Here is a 17516-nt window from a genome sequence, read left to right as displayed (position 1 = left end):
TCGATCGGGTGTATAGATTATTTCAACAGATTTATGGCGCGAACGCCTTCCGATAGTTAGATCTGCCGTTATTATCAACACAAAAAATAAAAGTTCTTTTACATGCAAAACAATAATTTACAAGAAACAAAATAATGAAATTGTGTTAAAAAAGATGCCAGAGATGAGTATTATATAATTAATGTGTATGTAATTTAAATTTCATAATGGTAAAACAAATATTTCTATAAGATGTCCATTTGTGTTCAGAAATTTAATAAAAAAATGCTTAGATAAAATTAACACTTATTGAATACTGACAATATAACATTTTATATTTGAACAAAATATGCCATGTATACCAATAAAATTTCATAACTTCATTCACACAACATTAAAACCTTTTATTAATTTTTAAATTTAATTTTCTTTATAACAAAAATATTATTTCCATCAATCATACACAAAATATATCTCCATAGATAAAATGAATAGAAACATCAACACATTTAATAATAATTATATATTAAAATATCCTATAAACTAACAAATGCATTTTAAAATTCATTATTATAAATACAAAAATCATTACAAATGGAAATACACACAAGGAAATATTTAAATAAATACATAATAAAATATATGGATTATTTGAAAGCAGTCATAAAGTAAATATTATATCTAATTGAAATTGTCAAAGAACATATTATGTACCTACATTTTAAGTATTTATCTTGTATATTATTTGATTTTAAAACAGAACTGTCACAAATAAATTATATAAATGTCAAATTTCATTTTAATTGACTTCAATATATCCTAAAATAAATAAAAATCTGACATAACCAAAAGATTTTCCACAAAGAATGTAAAATTTTTATGAAATTGTAATTTGTAATATCGTCGGTGTAAGTACAATAATACCACAGAAAAACCATTTGTTAAAATATTCAAGGACAAAAAACTATCTAGGAATATACGCGCACTTGCTTGCTTATGTAATGGGGATGGTTCATTAGCGGTATTGACTTTAGCCGAGTACAAGCAGTCTATTGGTCAATTTCAAAATTTGAAAGCACCAATCACTGAGGTGCTGTTCAAATGAAAGTGATAAAAAAAAGAATTTTGAAATTGTTGATTATTATGCGGATCGAACTTACATAGACGATATATTTTTTACAGATAGCAGAAATATCAGAAGATGCTGCCAACTAGAGAAATTTTAAAAGCTGCTCAGTGAATCTCTTAGTTTCATATCATTCAAACATAATTTCTTATTCATTGGTACACACAAATAAAATACAGCAGAATTCAAATTTTCATCTAGTAGTCTTCGTGTTGATTTATCTGTAAAAAAATGAAAATAGACAATAGCTCATCAAGTATATTAATTATTTGTTATTACAAAATAATATTAATACCTCAGCCTAATTTGTTCACTTTTAGGAACAGCTCACAGGTCTCATTGAAATCATTGAATCTCCCTTACTATGGTGAGAAATTTGGTCTAAACAGTGTTAGAAAGAGAAAACACCACGCTTTATATTCAAATCTATAAGTTAAGGCGATGCACTACGTCGTGTAATATTTTAAATCGAGCCGCTATCAATAACACCCCTTACGTAGATGACGATAAGGTTTAAATTCCTGTTTAACACCATCCGCCTGTTTTGATTTATGCAAGAAAAATGGCCAAAAAGTAGTGCCTTTTATTTTATTTTGTGGATGTTCAGACATAAATATTTAATTTTTTTCCGATCATATTATAAATAACTTAATTTGCCACATTATAAAATAAATTCATAACCGAAAATGGGTTCGTAAGTAGGAGATTTTGAACTTTAAAACAGTTTTCATAGGCCTTATGCATTATTTTTTCTGGGCTTATAAAAAGACTTATCTAAAAAACACGCGATTATTTCAAAGGCCAAGATGAATTCTATATGCAGTATTTAATTAAAGTATCTGAAACATTTCTAGGCGACCAAATTTTCAAACCAAAAACACATGGTTTTACATTACTACGTAGTGCATCGCCTTAACCATAGAAAATTAAAATGTGCACCTCTATGAAATCAATGTTTCTGACTGCAATTTGAGAAAAATTTATGAAACTCTGTTAATTTTGAAACGACAAAAAAGAGGTGACATAATATATTTGTCTAATAAAATGTGTTTTTTTTTCTTTAGGAATAACTTTAGTTAGAAAAAATGTAGGTGAGCCATTTTTAAAACTTCTTTATGTTTGCATTCAAAATTTTAACATTCCAAAATATATATTTTTATTTCTAATAATAAAAATTTGAAAGCGTATTTTATCATCTTTAAAAAACAGTTTTAAGTTTTCAGATACATTCAAAAACATGCCATTTTTTTGGATTTTATTGCAAAGCTGAAATTTTCTGACCTGGCAGAATATACCCGAGGCCTGAGGGATTAAGAACGAGATATGGGAGAAACTGTAACCCAAGCAAATAGAACAATAAAAAACAGAACAGTGAAGAATAAAATCATTGAACGAGACGATAAGTATTAGTAAATCTCAATAAAACAGAAAGGACACAGAAAATAAAAAGGTGAGGGTTGCAACTGGGAATCGAACTCAGAACCTCTTTCTTACCGGGACAACACTACCAGTGATTTATTTTGATTAAGTCTTTTCTAATGAGGACATTCCAGATGGTTTTGAAAAAAAATTATTAAAATAATGAATATGTTCAGTCAATTTTTAATTTTGATCAAGTAAGTAATACAGTAGAACCCCGTTAATTCGAACCCCGATAATTCGAAAAAACGCGTAATTCGAAATTTTCGCAAAAAAAATTTCCGCTGAAAAATTTTTTCATACAAAATTTTTTTTAATTCGAAATTCGTTAATTCGTAATTCGAAATTTATTTTTGTCCCGCGCACGAAAATTTGTTCGTGTAATTCGAAAAAATTTGATTTTTGCGAAAATAAATCATAATATTTCGTAAATCTGAATCTAAAAGTCAGCCGTGGCGGTAAATCGCCGAAAAATGTATTTTTACGTGGTTATACATCGTCCTAATTAGTATTATTATGTTGTAAATCTGAATCTATTTACACTGAAATGTCATATTTTTTCAAATTTATTTCGAATATCCGAGTTTAAAGGGCCGAGAAAATACATTTTACGCGGATATATGTCGTAGTTTTACGAGTTTACGCCAAATATCTGAATTTAAAGGGTCGGCCACGACGAAACTCTGCCGCGTAATTTCGATTTACGCGTAAATATATCGTATTTCATCACCGCGACGGAAATCGGACGCGAAATTTCAATTTACGCGGAAATATATCGTATTTTTACTAACTTTACTTCGAATATCCGAGTTGAAAAAATACGGCGCGACGGAAATCGGCCGAAAAATTTCGATCCATGCCGAAATATGACATATTTTTACGAATTTACTTCAAATAGCTGAACTTAAAAGGCCGGCCGCGACGAAAAACTGCCGACAAAATTCAATTTACGCGGAAATATATCATATTTTTACGAATTTATTTCGAATATCTGAATTTGAAGAGCCGGCCGCGACGGAATACGGCCGCGAATTCTCGTTTTACGCGGAAATATATCATATTTTTACGAATTCAAATTCATTTACGCGGAAATATATCGTATTTTTACGAATATCTCAATTTAAAGGGTAGGCCGCGCCCGAAATCGGCAGCGAAATCTGGATTTACGCGTAAATATATAGCATTTTTATGAATTTATTTCGAATATCTGAATTTGAAGAGCCGGCCGCGACGGAATACGGCCGCGAATCCTCGTTTTACGCGGAAATATATCGTATTTTTACGAATTCAAATTCAGATATTGAAATAAAGGGCCGGCCGCGACAGAAAATTACCGCGAAATCTCGATTTACGCGGAAATATATCGTATTTTTACGAATGTCTCATTTTAAAGGGTAGGCCGCGACCGAAATCCGCAGCAAAATCTCGTTTTACGCGGAAATATATCATATTTTTACGAATTCAAATTCAGATATTTGAAATAAAGGGCCGGCCGCGACGGAAAATTACCGCGAAATCTCGATTTACGCGGAAATATATGGTATTTTTACGAATATCTCAATTTAAAGGGTAGGCCGCGACCGAAATCCGCAGCAAAATCTCGATTTACGCGTAAATATATAGCATTTTTACGAATTTATTGCGAATATCTGAATTTAAAGGGCCGGCCGCTACGGTAATCGACCGCGAAAATAAAGAAATAATTGGTATTAATACGAATTTACAACTAAAATACCACCCGGATTTGTAGAGGCGGCCGAGAAAATCGATTTTCGGCGTATTTTTTTTTTTTTTTCATAAAATTTCGAATTACGTGGGAATTCGTTAATTCGAAATTTGATTTTTGATGTCCGCTGGATTTCGAATTAACGAGGTTCTACTGTAGTAGTTAAATGTTCCAACCTTGACAAAGTGGTGATGCTGCAGGGTGTCGATGGTAGCTCTCTGAGTGGGGTCATGCTGGAGGCAGTCGAAGCAGAAGTTGCCCCCCTCGGGGGACAGCCAGGCCGGGGGGGTCGGGCGGCCCCCCATACCCACCACAAACATTATCTGGTAATTGGAGTCGTATTCGCTCCATGGGCGCTAGAACCATAAACAAAATTGTTAATATTTTTCTATTTTATGTGAGACCGCGCAAGAAACTGTCTGGAATCAGTGAGACTACGAATGAAGTATGTTGAGGGTAAACAAGGAGGGAAATAGTAGGTATTTTTTAAATTTTATATTATAGAAACAAACAGTACATGATTTACAGAGATGAAACAATAAACAGGAATAAGATATTTCATGTTGGGTACCAATTATATGTTTCTTTGTAATGTCTGTTAAGTGGTATGTTTATTCCTTAATTACCAGGTGACGTGTGTAGTTTGTAGGTGTGTGTGTGTGACGTGTGTAATGTATGTGTGAGTGTTTGTTTGTATGTGTCTGTATGTATGCGCATTGAATAGTTTAAATTATTGGCATGATGCTACGTTTACTTATTATGTATAAAAAAAGGTAAGATATTACTTATTATGTATAAAAAAAGGTAAGATATTACTTATTATGCATAAAAAAGGTAAGATATTACCTATTATGTATAAAAAATTAATAGTAACCTTTCCAGTAGCCATTTCGACAACCACACAACCAAGAGACCAGATATCAGCTGCCCGCCCGTGGCCCGAAGTCTTCATGAACACTTCTGGCGCCATGTAAGCTGCAAATAAATTCACAAATATTATAATTTGTTTATGTGCATATCGCATAAAAGTCTGCTCCCACTCGTCTGGAGACCGTCATCACCAATAATTGTAAAAATGAAGGTAGTGGGAAGGGAAAGGAAATTAAGAGGAGGAAGGTGGAAAAATACCTAGCTATTCAGATCTGGACAAAGCCATTTCAAGCCACAATCATTTCTGAATGGTGGTCTTACTCCAGGGCGATACTGAAGAGCATCTTCCACTCTGGAAGGAGCTGCAAATATACTATACATTATTTTAAATGAATAAATTGCGAAATAACACAAATTAATTTTAAAAATTGACTTGTGTACAGCAGAATTTAAACCTGCAACTTCCGAGTTAGTCGATAACCTTACCTGTCCACGACGGAGCTTGTATTAATTAACTCCATTTTGCCCTAATTGATTACTAAACATTTTTGATCTTTTATTGAATTGATAATTAATTGCTTACCTTGTGTGCCGACGTATCCCTGCAATTCTCCAGGCACCGTTGTGTGGGCACGTATCTTCACTGCACAGCCAAAATCGCCCAGCTTCAGGCAGTTGCCGCCCTCGGTGAGGAAAATGTTACCACCTGCAAAAAATCAATAAATTAAATCTTAAAGTACTTCCACAATTGGAATTTGGAAAAATTTATTTTGTGTATTTTAAATCTGCAGCCTCCAAATCCACAGCCGAGGAGCTTCTATTCTGCCACTGAGTTTGTCATGATAATCTAAAATGTAAATGAAAGGATAAATACAAATTCAAATACATAAAATATGTACACAACTGCTATACAGACGCAAAATACACGCCGCCGCCTTCTTCTTGGGGGAAGGATTTGCAATTGAAACACAACTTCACGAATGTCATCGGACAACTGACTGATTGGGCCAGTTGTTTGCGTATTTATTGGGTTAAAATTCAACAGTTTCTACACCTGTTAATGTGCAGCAATTATTCTTATCTCTAGGTGACATTTCACAAAAGCGGCGCTATACAAATTGTCCAATAAATAAATAAACCAAGAAAAATAACGGAATTTTAATTACTACAGTTAAAGTCCATTTGACACAAGATAAATGTCCGGTGATAAACCTCATAAAGGATTCGGCATGGTAAAATGTGTGATAACAGAAAAATATTAATTTCCTTAATTATTTCAATTATTATTTAGGTACATCTATCTGCTGTCCAGTACGCCGAGATTGATGAAATTTTGCACACTTGACCTTTTAAAGTAAGACGAAGGGTAAGACCGTTTCATAGGTAACTATAAAAAATCATGGGACATGACAAAAACTGCAATATATAAACTTTGGCAAAATTTCCTATATATGGGAACAGGCCAAATAGAACAGTTAAAAAAGAAGAGGAACGCTGTTAGGTTAGGTTAATTAAGGGGGGCATCCTCAATACGATTGTGACCATACCTATAGACCCATGCAAGAACTTGCAGTTTTATTTTCGATTGTTTAGTAATAGTCATGTAAAAGAAAATGCTCATGCTCACTTTTGATATCCCGGTGAGCGATAGCGCGCACATGCAGCGCGCTCACCGCGCAAACCAGCTGCCCTGTGTAGCGGCGGATCAGCTGTTCCGGCAGTCCGCCTTCACCCCCTTCACCCTGCGTGCCCGCTATCAGCGAGTCCAGGGAGCCCTCCACGCACAGCTCCATGAAGATCAGCATCTCCTCCTGGGGACGGAGTATTGGAGGTTAGGACATTGGGAAGGAAATAAAAACCGAGAAATGAAAGAAATCGTGTCCACGATCCTTAGGGGGTATTTCACTATGTCGGGCTAAATATCTGAATAGCTATCCGTTGGCTGGCTTTAAAGTTCAGAATAACTTCGTTATTCAACGGCGACCGTTTCACCATTGTTTCGAGCTGCCGGATAGATAACACTCGAAATAGTCTGGCAACATCGCAAAATGTTTGCAGTTACTCCATCTACTGCCACGGCTGTCATGCGTCACAGTCCGCACACCGCAAAGTGTGCATTTTTTTGGTTATGTTATGTTGATTATCAGGTCATTTTAGATAGATTCGTCTCGAATTAATACATTGTTTCTTATTTTGAACACAATCAAATAATTCAGGATGGATCATACAAGCATTCAAATTCATTCTACAAAATTCGACTCACTTCTCAGCTGTTAAACTCGGAATGTTTTGACGCCATCTTTGATTCGAGGAATAGCGCCTAACGTGAAGTTCGAGCACTGATTAGTCAAATCTAACTTTAACCCGAGCGTTAGCGTTATTCAGATATAGTGAAAACGAAAAAATGACTAATCCGCGGATTAGTGCTTGGTCAGAACATAATCAGAGATAGTGAAAAACCCCCTTAGACTTAATTAGATATTTCGAATTAATTAATTCATCAAAGGCGCGATCAAATGATTTCGTTCCAGCATCGAGAAACAAAAGTTGTCAGTTATGACTAATGACCTTATGAACTAATCAATCACTTTTGTGTCGAAAAGCCAATGTTTGTTAAAGTAAATATTTCAATTTATTAGTCTTTTTATCTTTTAGGTAGCCGTCTGACGTTTAGGAATGACAATTCATAAAGACATGCACCAGTATTTCCAGCATATATGTATAGAGTTCTAATTTATTGCATTATCAATGTTGGTCTGGATATTAACAGTTTGACCGTGCTTGGGATATCCGTATAAAATCATCGGTAGTTACCCCTATCGAACTGATATTGTTTCAGTGTTCTAGACCCCTAGTCCTATTCTTCTACATTACTGTCATAATAAGGGGATCTAAATAAATTGGGTTAAGAACACCCTTGTTCTTCATTTCTGTCATAAGGGGGTAACCAAAGAAAGTACCATCACTCTTCTTCTACGTTTACACTCTTGTCTTGCATGATAAGGGGTAAACAAAAGAACATACCATCACACTTCTCTTTCATCACTGTCATAAAAAGGGGTAACCAAAGAAAGAACCACTATTCTTCTTCTGCATCATGTCATGATAAGGGGTAAACAAAAAAAAATACTATCACACATCTTCATTTCTGTCATAATAAAGGGTAAATTAGGATTATCAGGTTCTTAGAATTGTCACAAGCATAGTACAATAACTAATAACACTGGGTAACTGGTAAAAGAAGTGAGGTCCACTAACTCTGTGTATCTCCACTCCGTAGTAGCGCACCAGGTTGGGATGCACCACCCCCTCCAGCACCTGCAGCTCATTGGCCGCCCTCTCCACGGCCCTGCGGTCTCCCAGGCCCAAGCTCACCTCCTTCATGGCCAGCAGTTGACCGGACTCCGTGTTAACCACGGTGTAGACCTAAACAAACGTAATTTGATTAGCTCATTGACATTGCTAGAACACAAGCAAGTGGGTGAAGAAGAAGACATACTCACTTGTTGTGCGCAGTAAGGGCGTGATTTATTAGAAATTCGCTAGCCTTCGATAGTGGCTTGCTATGACACACTCGCCTTCTGAACCGCGCTTCATTCTGGACAATGCTAGGGAACGGTTTTTCGTTTTTGGTCGAGAAATAGTAACCATATGCAAGAGTAGTGGACTCTCACCAAAAACTTTGTGCAAAAAAGGCCATCACTCCTGGAAAGATAGTATCCCGTTGATAAAGTTCACCAGGATTGTCTTCGGAAGTTCGGTTCACCTAGTTCCACAATGTGTCTTCCCAGGTACCTGAGCCTTGTTGACATCAGGGAGGGACATTGGCACCATAGGTGAATTGGATTCTCTTCAACCTTTTCACATTTCCTGCATCTATTAGTTCCAACAGCTGCATGTGTCCCTGAGGTGATAGTGTCCTGTTAGTAGTCCTAACAGTTCCCTCAGTGAGTACACCATCCATATTGAGTAGTTGCCTTATTCGTCTGGTCTGTTTATGAGTACTTTGGATTGTCTTATTCTGTGTACATACCTTGCCAAATCGCCCCTGACCAATTTTGATGCCGCGTTGCCACTTGAAGGTAACAGGCCGTGGCCTAAAGTGCTCTGCGTGCGTTGCTCCTTGCCGCACGCTTCCTATGACTCCGGCCCTGCGTAATGCCGAGTCTCTGGTGCAGTCCAATTCGCGTAGAGCGGACACTGTCTTGCCTTGACGCACTGCAAATAGGAAAAGCATATTTACAGTGAAACTCTTATAAGGTTTTCGAGGGTTTGAAAATAATAATTCTTCTGTGGAACCTTTTATAACACAGTTGGTTAGGTTCGAAAATCAGTTAATGGATTTTGAATTAACGAGGTTCTACTGTATTAAACTATTTTCTTTATTTTTTTTTTATCTCAACTCCATTACCAGTTTTTACATCTAACATGTTCGTTCATTGGGACCGTTGAAATGATTAACCAATAAAATAATTTCATACCTGTTTCAACTGGACTGGGTTGTGCCGTCAGCAAAGAAAGATCTGGGAAGGTAGTTGGGGGTGAAGAAGCCATCAATGGACGACTGGTCAATGGATGCTGTTAAAAAATAATTAATACTTATTGGTAATTTAATCAAAACAGTTTACTGTTTCCCCCATTCTCATGTAATATTTTCTTCGACAAAGGTAAAATGATAAGGTAAATAAGTGTACAGTGAGGTGAAAAGTTATGGTGAGACGAATATGCGTACGGAAACGTAAATAAGCGAACGGTAAGGCAGATAAGTGTCGGGTGAGGTAAATAAGTGCACAGTGAGGTAAATATGTATATTTTAATATGAACCAGACAGTTTGTGATGTGACTTTAAAATTTAAAACAATAACTTCGTAAGCATCGCTTTTATCGCGTTTCGACCAAGTAAATAAGTAATGGTGATATGAATAAGTGTATGGTAAGGTAAACAAGTATATGATGAGGTAAATAAGTGCATGGTGAGGTAAATAAGTACACTTTCATATGAAGCGATACTTTGTGATGTGACATGATAATTTAAAATGAAACAATAACTTTTTAAGCATATTGTTTATACCTATTGCCGACCAAGTAAATAAGTGTATGGTGAGATGAATAAATGTACGGTAAAGTAAAAAGTGTATCATAAGGTTAATAAGTATACGTTACAGTAAGGTAAAGTAAATAAGTGTATGGTAAGACATATAAGGTCCAGTTGAAAGGTTCACGTTAAATGTCGATTCAACGTCCGTTTCGCCTTTTGAACAAATTTTGACGAGCAGAAGAAGTCAACTATCATGTTGTTAAGCAGATAAGTGTATGGTAAGGTAAAAAAAGTGTATAGTTAGGATTAAGTAAGTGAGTGAATGTAAGGTAAATAAATACAATTAGTGAACAGTAATGAAAATGAGCCTACGGTAAGCTAAATAAGTGTATCATAAGTTAAATAAGTGTGGTAAGGTATGATGAGGTAAAATAAGTTAAAGTAAGGTATTATGAGGTTAAGTGATGTAGGGTGAGGCTAAGCAAGGTGAGGTATCGTAGTAAGGTGTATATTCTAGACTTACTTGTGGATAGTGTATGGAAGTTCTAGTCCTCTGCGGTGTGGGCACGCTGATGGCGCCGGTGGGCGTAGAGATGTTGCTGGAGGCAGAACTCATTCTAGAGGAGCCTATCACGTGCGATATGCAACTGTCCATCATCGCCTTCAGCTCCTGAGAACATCAACATCAAACATTAACTGCTTCACTCCATAATCAACTAATCAATTTATTTATAATTCCCAAGACATTATCCCTTGCAACCATAACGCAGTTTGAGAAGGATGAACGTCCGCCCAGCTCACCTCACATTCCTTAGGACATATACCGCCCAATAGCCCACTTATGAAATCCCAAATCGCCGGTCTTACGTTACGCTGGTTTGAGATCCCCACACCAGCCCAATTGGTTAACTCTTTGCACGCGGCCGTATCAACTGTTGTTACGGCAAAAAGTCTATACTCACACGCGGCTGTATCAACAGTTGATACGGCAACTTTCACGGCCGATATTCCCGCTCTCTTTCGTCATAAATGTATTTCTTGCTCACTTGGACATTTGTAGAACTATCACGATGCTGACATCTACAAGAATTACTCAAAAATAAAATTGTATTTCATAAAAAAAGATCGATAACCAAGTGCGCCTCTTCGCGCCTTTTAGTCCTTTAGTTTACATTTTTGTCAACGGATGGCGTTAGTACTAGTTTGTCATTCACAACTTTTCATAACTAAGAATGATAAGTGATCATGGTGTCCCACTTGTGTCTATAAACACAGTGGCCTAAGTACACACACACCGAGAGTGGTTTATTTATGACGCCGAGTGAATGGCGGGACCACATTCAAAAGATACGGTAAGTCTTTGTATGAAATTTTATGTTTTTGTTTTTATAAACATCTAAGAGTGTTGACACACGAGGATTTGTTTTCATATTGTGGAGAATAATCTGTTCTGTCTATATAGTCCAATAAATCATGCCAGAATGCTATAATTTGACATTTAATTGCGTGCATAGGTATTTGAAAATATGTACCGCGTACGGGTATAGATAAAACGGAGCAAATTAACGCGTTCAAAAGGTCTCCAATCGATAAAATGTGTCCACAACAGAATTTTTGCTCTCATAATTATTTATTTTATTTACATACTAGCTGAAGTCGTTGCCCGGGCTTTGTAGACATCCGGGCATATGTAGATAGTAATATTCCTATTATTTTAAATGTGAAATGTGAAAAATTTTATCAAAAAGTTTCAAAATTCTACTTTAAGGGATGGGGGTGAATTTTCGAAATCTTATGTTGTTTTGAAGGTCTGTATGAAATTTCATAATAATTCGAAATCTCGGAATAAAACTGTAGATTTATATTTTTAAAAAAACTGCTCTAACCAGTAGAACGCCGATGGGTCTCTGGAGAACATGCGAGCATTCTAATATGATCCTTGTTAGAATAATTTGAGATGCGATTTTGACCTTAATGCTTTGAAAAATGTATCAAAAACAAAATCAGCATGGTTTGGGCTAGTAAAAATTTAGGTTCCACTAATATTTTTCTGTTTTATGATTCGAACTTCAACAGGTTATGGGGGTGGGAAAAGGGGACAGGGATATTTTTACGAAATTTCGTGCAGACAGTGACCTTCCTATTGTTTTGAAGGTGTGTGCAAAATTTCATCAATCTCAGAATAAAACTGTAAATTTTAATAAAAAAACAAAGCCAGACGCCGCTCGCCCGCCATAGACACTCTTCTTTGTGTAAATAGATAGACATATAGAATGTGAATAAAAAAAAATTATGAGAAAATTATCCAAGGTAAGAAAATTTCAATTGTTTCAAAGCAACTTCAGAAGTTGTGTAAGGGGAGGCTGGACCTTTTATGAAGTAGCGCAGGTCGGGACACCTGGAGGTACATTGTTGAGGTGATGAGTCCCCTACCCAAATAGGACAAGAGGAGGAAGATGGGATGAGACACTAAAAATGTTAACTTACATCAAATTCTTGGTTTGTAAGATGCTTCGTATGTTGAGGATCACAGGTTAGCATTAAAAACTCTAGTCCATGATTAGCCCATCTAAAAAGAGACATGTATTATAATTTTGAAGGCTGTCCGAAATGTTCATGGAAAGACAAGTAGTTAACCTTTATGTACCTGAAGGTAAAAATTTAACATACAAACCGAAGGGGGGTCAATAGGGTACCCCATTAAATCAGAGAGCTACCTTGACTATTAATATTCCTTTTTTTGCTATTATCAATAACACTCAGATATTAATTACTATTATTTTATATCCGGACATCGCCCAGCAGTCAACCTTTAAATTATGCAAAACTGCAAAAGAGGTGGTACGAAAGCGAGTGTGACTCAAATAGCTCGTTCAGTAAAATAAACAATTTCTATTACGGCTACACTCCAGGCTTGTTTGTGGCGAGGAAAAATGTTCAAAAGAAGTGGGGACATGAATGGGGAAGTCACACATCGTGGAAAAATTCGGGGGGGAGGGGAAAAAAATTTCATCTGAATTTGATATCTTAAAAAATAATAACAGAATAATTGTTTTTTAAATGCCAGTGGATCAACCAAAAAAGTTTCTAGTTATATCTAAATTGTAGAGTTATGTGATTTAAAAAAACAATTTAGTTATCGCACAAACCTCTCGTTTAGGCTAGCATTACACTTGTAAGTTTTTTCGTAAATTTACGACTTCTAGCCAATGGGCGCATTGGATTTTCAAAATGCAAGATGCCCATTGGCTAAAAGTCGTAAATTTACGAAAAAACTTACAAGTGTAATGCTAGCCTTAGAGTAAGTATATTACCCCCTTCGGAAAGGTAGTGTTAATAATAATGTGATAAAGGAATTTTTAAACCAATACTATCTTGCAACCGAGAGGTCTATTGGAACCTCTCTTTCTATTACATGCATTATTTATCAGAAAGAGAGGTTACAATGGATCTATTAGCGATACACCAATAGATATTTAATATATATTACCTCGGTCGTAAACCTCGTCCACGTTCGCACCTCGCCATCGCAAAGTTCATCCACTGCTTTGAGAATGTAACCAAACTTCTCGACACCATTTCCTCCCAGTCGCAAACTTTAACGTCAGTTTTGGCACTTATTCCATCTTCATCTTCAGCGTTAGACTTAACCCTGTTACATTCCTCGCACCCTGGTATTCCGTTTTTAAAATCGCTCATCTTTAACTCGGCGAGTGAAATTCCAGAAGCGGTCGAGTCAAAACTCGGGAACTTTGTACCTCGCAAGTGATTGTTTCGGAATTGTTTATAACCGCCGCGGTATAAATTTTTTGAGAATGAATCGAAGTCTTTGGAGAATCCTTTGGATAGTATCTTTGGGTTTGTCGGGGCTACTGGATAAGTGAATTCTTGGTTTGTGGCGGTCGGGGTAAAAGCGCTGAAGGAGTAAAAGTTCTCATCGATGGACGTGTGATTGGTTTCATTGACACTCTCGGCCCTGATGAGTTTCGGTCGCCTGCCGTGTGTGAGAGAGTTTCGAGCGCACGGATTGTACGAGGATTCAGGGAGGAGGGTGTCATTGATGAGGCGGCACATTTCTTTGTGAAACTGCGAACAAATATAAGTTAAATTTATTTATATATTAATACCCTGTTTAGGGGCTTTCACATATGAATATTCAAAATAATACAGTATTTATCATACATAACTAAACTGCCTCAGAAACAATCTTTTGTATTTGTCAAGTGATAAATTGAAGATGTCCACTGACTAGGTATAATTATTTCCCTCCATAAGTATTCTGGGCAATGAGAAATACATATGGTAGTTAGTCCCAGAATTTCTGCCCCGAAATACATCCCGACTTCTAGTATTATGTAGTGGGATCCGAAAGCTAGTCAATGCAAGCAATTTTGGATCAAATTTATACATAAATACCAAGTCAGCGAAAATTCTTCTTTCCAACAATTTAAGCATATTCATTAATTTAAAATAGCGTTGTGTAGTTCAATAAAATTGCTGGAATACCTATTTTAAAACTTAGAAAATGTAAGAATTTATTTTGTATTCTATAGCTTGTACATGAATATTGTGATGTTGGTTTCGAGGCGGGAGAGTCGTAGTCAGGTTGGATTCTAACAAAGACAAAATATAACAGTATAATACACAAAATATTGTTGAAATTTCTAGTTAACCTACATAATTATAAATCCCAACATTAATTAGATCCTATGTAAAGAAAGACCAACAGAAATGTATAACTCTTGATACTAAAATATTTTCATGAAATCAAGAGCGTTCGTTCTGGAATAACAATTCTAGTTGTCTCCATTGATCTCAATTATAAAGCAGAAATCTATAAACTCAAGAAAGTGAGCTCTGGCATCATGAAATTAAATTTCTAGATCGGGAAGAGCAATTATTTCTAGCCAGCACATCGTTTTCATCATGAGCTTTATAGCTTGAAGAATTTATTGATAATTTAACTGTAAAAAAATAAGTTTTATCATTCAATGCCGGTCCAACTGACACCAGCAAATTCAAAAAGTCCACAAACTTATGTGAAATTTATTTCGAGAAACACGAGATAAGTCTAAAGGATAAATTGAGGGACAATAAAATGATATAAAATAACCCGATTAAAAATAATTTTTAACTATTCATTGATAGTTAAAAGATTATAATTTTTGTTTCAACTTACTTCAAAGCCAAATTTAAAGGCCTGCGACACAATCTCTCGGGTGCGCGACTGCACGCTGGGTCTATCCGCTTCTTCCAGCTCCAAGAGTCGCGTGCTTGACGTTGTCTCCTGCATTCGGTCGATGGTCCAGCACAGAACATTTTGCACGAGAGCCATTGCTTTCTAGAAACCCAAAACATTTTGTCGTGGTAATGAATAAAAATTATTTCAAAAATGTTTCGCTCATTTAATTTTGTAGATTCCATGACAAAACAGAATGTTGAAGCAGGGCTAGTAAAAACGGTGACTGGCGCCAGTAAAAATTAAAAGGGAGCTGTGTTAGGTGTTATCAGCACCCGGACTGTTCCAGATGCACCTGCACAGGGCCGGCCCTGCGTTGAAGTGAAAAAAAAAACAACAACCTACCTATTCTTATATCATGTTCTGCAGTTTTTGTACTAGTTTACTGAATCGATCACAGCTGGCGGCGGGTATTACCATTAGTTTTCGTTAGACATTCAAACTGAGGTGCGCGCGTGCAGTTATCTGTTTCAACTTTAACCTTTTCTCTGCGGGAGACGCACGCCTGCGACGCACTGTACATGCCCTGTACGCGGGTGGCACATAGGTGCGACGCAAAGTTTCTTCGGCGTTATGGGTATGAAACATGCTTGGGCACGGTAAAAATTATACTCCTAAAAAATCTCACATCTTTACACTACTGACATCTTACGATATTTATCCATAATACGTATCCTAATCATCGATACAAAGATTTGAAGGGATCTTCCAACTCAGAGCGAAAAATGAATCAGTTTGAATTCTTCCCGCGTCTTTACACAAGTTATTGCGCATGCGCATTTTATAAGATTCTCAAACAGAGACGCTCGCCGTGTAGATTACATTGTTTTATCGAATTATTGTTTGCTTTTTCGTGGATATGAACTATTTTAATTACAGTGTACATTCATCTGATTTATCATATTTTAAAATAAGTTCAGTTACATACATTCATTCAAACTATTGAAGAAATATACAATTTCGTCAGTGTTAGATTATTTTCAAATAAAGATACGTGGTTAAAACTTTTTTATAGTGAAAAATCAAGTGTAAAGTTGTACAAGTTTGACTTTTTATCAATTTTTGAAAGTATTTTTATTGCCAAAATACAAAATGTCGGGTCGTGGTCTTAATGACGAAGAAATATTTGGTGATACTTTAGAAATAGATTCAGATTTTGAAATTAGTGACAGTGACGTCGATAATAATTGCGAAGCTGCTGAAATACATGAAAGCCATGATTCTGCCCTTTATGCGTTGAGAACTGTTTCAAAATCACGATAAAAAAATATATTAAGTGATACATATTTACGGTGACATAATAACAGAAAAATTATTTCATTATTTTTGTAAATTTAAGTGTAGTTATTTTTTATTATATGAACCTTTTTAAGTGTGTCAATATTTCATGTATCCAGTCAAACGCGACATCGCACCCATAAATAAACCACTTACATCGCACCACAGTTGAAGAGCTCTACTCTGGTGTGTTTATAATCATGTGTATCGTTATCCTCATGGCCGCCCGGGCATACTATATCAGTTACATTATGAATATATACTTCGATTTTTTATCAAGTCCCATTGAAGTTCGGAGTGTTTATTTATACTTGAGAAGATAATTCAAGACATAAGCGACGTATTTTTTAAAACAAATTTTAAAATCCATGCGTGATTATTGTTTAAAGTCATAAATTAGATTACTGATAAATAGCCCCGCGTGTGAACGAAGTGATACAAATTAATGACGCATAGAAAAGGTTAAACCTTGAACCGTCCTGTGAAAAAAGTGCAGACTCTTCGAGAAAAATTAAAATTTCCCAAAGTGGAAATAAATTCTGCACAATCGCTACATGTTTATTTAACCACATTAATTTATATGTGAAATACTTTTTTTTACATTAACCCCCACAGGAGGCCCTGAGAAAAATAATTTCCATTACCAAACGCAGCGAACCATTTGGGTTGGCCTATGGCAGAGGTGTTGGTTATCCAATAAATGGTTCCCGCGGCGGTACCAAAACCTGCCTCCCAAATTGTTTTCCGATGTGCACCAGTAGCGAAGGGATCAATGACGCTAGGTCCTCGGAGCATCTTCTATTAAAATACTGGTAGAACAAGGACAGCATCTGTGCTCCAA

General features: G+C 36.0%; 1 protein-coding gene across 4 annotated transcripts in view; it reads right to left on the bottom strand.

The window, feature by feature from the left end:
• Positions 1-578: 578 nt before the first annotated feature.
• Mekk1 (mitogen-activated protein kinase kinase kinase 4) overlaps positions 579-17516 on the bottom strand; it is a 100695-nt gene continuing 83757 nt past the window's right edge. For 3 of the 4 annotated variants that reach the window (XM_089639663.1, XM_089639665.1, XM_089639664.1), the window contains exons 18-29: positions 15338-15499; positions 13649-14244; positions 12646-12727; positions 10682-10828; positions 9602-9698; positions 9154-9338; positions 8379-8546; positions 6748-6931; positions 5704-5826; positions 5125-5225; positions 4427-4606; positions 580-1326 (exon numbers count right to left, since the gene is read on the bottom strand). In XM_089639663.1, coding sequence (XP_089495789.1) covers positions 1303-1326; positions 4427-4606; positions 5125-5225; positions 5704-5826; positions 6748-6931; positions 8379-8546; positions 9154-9338; positions 9602-9698; positions 10682-10828; positions 12646-12727; positions 13649-14244; positions 15338-15499 — 2049 coding nt within the window. In that variant the 3' untranslated portion in view covers positions 580-1302. Of the gene's footprint in view, positions 1327-4426; positions 4607-5124; positions 5226-5703; positions 5827-6747; positions 6932-8378; positions 8547-9153; positions 9339-9601; positions 9699-10681; positions 10829-12645; positions 12728-13648; positions 14245-15337; positions 15500-17516 lie in introns of all 4 variants that reach the window. The other variant, XM_089639666.1, reaches the window with a different exon arrangement.

Source organism: Hesperophylax consimilis, chromosome 14 (genome assembly GCF_061612785.1).
Source record: "Hesperophylax consimilis isolate HC1 chromosome 14, BYU_Hcon_1.0, whole genome shotgun sequence".
Taxonomy (NCBI): Eukaryota; Metazoa; Arthropoda; class Insecta; order Trichoptera; family Limnephilidae; genus Hesperophylax; species Hesperophylax consimilis.
The sequence above is the reverse complement of the archived record's forward strand: the minus strand, read 5'-3'. Positions and strand labels throughout refer to the sequence as shown.